Here is a 503-nt window from a genome sequence, read left to right as displayed (position 1 = left end):
TTTCCACTGTTCCGTCAGAACCAGATACACTGAGCCCACCAAATACATCCGCCCAACCGAACTCAGCCACGTGCTCACATCCTCACCGCCCTCCAATTCCCCGCAGGTCCATCCCACCGATTCCTCCCTCTCTAGGAGTAGTACGAAGAGCTGCTGGGGTTGGTGGCGCGGTTGGTGAGACCGAAGACAAGCTATTAAAACCCTTAAATCAAAAAAAATATTTTAGAGAGGGAGAGAAAGGAAGGAAGGGGGAAAAAAAAATTAGAGAGAGAGAGAGAGAATGGAGCAAGCGATCATGGCGAACCGCATCGCCACCAACGTCAGCCCCTCTCCTTCTCCCCATCTCTCGTCGATTCGAAACCCTAAGCTCATCTCGTTCTCCTCTTCTCCTACGCTTAGGATCGGGTCGTGGCCGAAATTAGGGTTTTCAGTCGGTGTCAGGAGAAGAACTGGAGGCGGAGGTTCTATTAGGGTGGTTTCGGCGTCGGTGGCGGCGGCGGCGG

General features: G+C 53.5%; 1 protein-coding gene across 1 annotated transcript in view; it reads left to right on the top strand.

The window, feature by feature from the left end:
* The window catches only part of LOC109822376 (3-phosphoshikimate 1-carboxyvinyltransferase 2-like), a 10,477-nt gene continuing 10,129 nt past the window's right edge, over nt 156-503 (top strand). The window contains 2 exon segments of the mRNA XM_020388573.1: nt 156-497; nt 500-503. The exon segment at nt 500-503 is cut by the window's right edge and continues 112 nt beyond it. Coding sequence (XP_020244162.1) covers nt 281-497; nt 500-503 — 221 coding nt within the window. The 5' untranslated portion in view covers nt 156-280.

Source organism: Asparagus officinalis, chromosome 1 (assembly GCF_001876935.1).
Source record: "Asparagus officinalis chromosome 1, Aspof.V1, whole genome shotgun sequence".
Lineage (NCBI taxonomy): Eukaryota > Viridiplantae > Streptophyta > Magnoliopsida > Asparagales > Asparagaceae > Asparagus > Asparagus officinalis.
The sequence above is the reverse complement of the archived record's forward strand: the minus strand, read 5'-3'. Positions and strand labels throughout refer to the sequence as shown.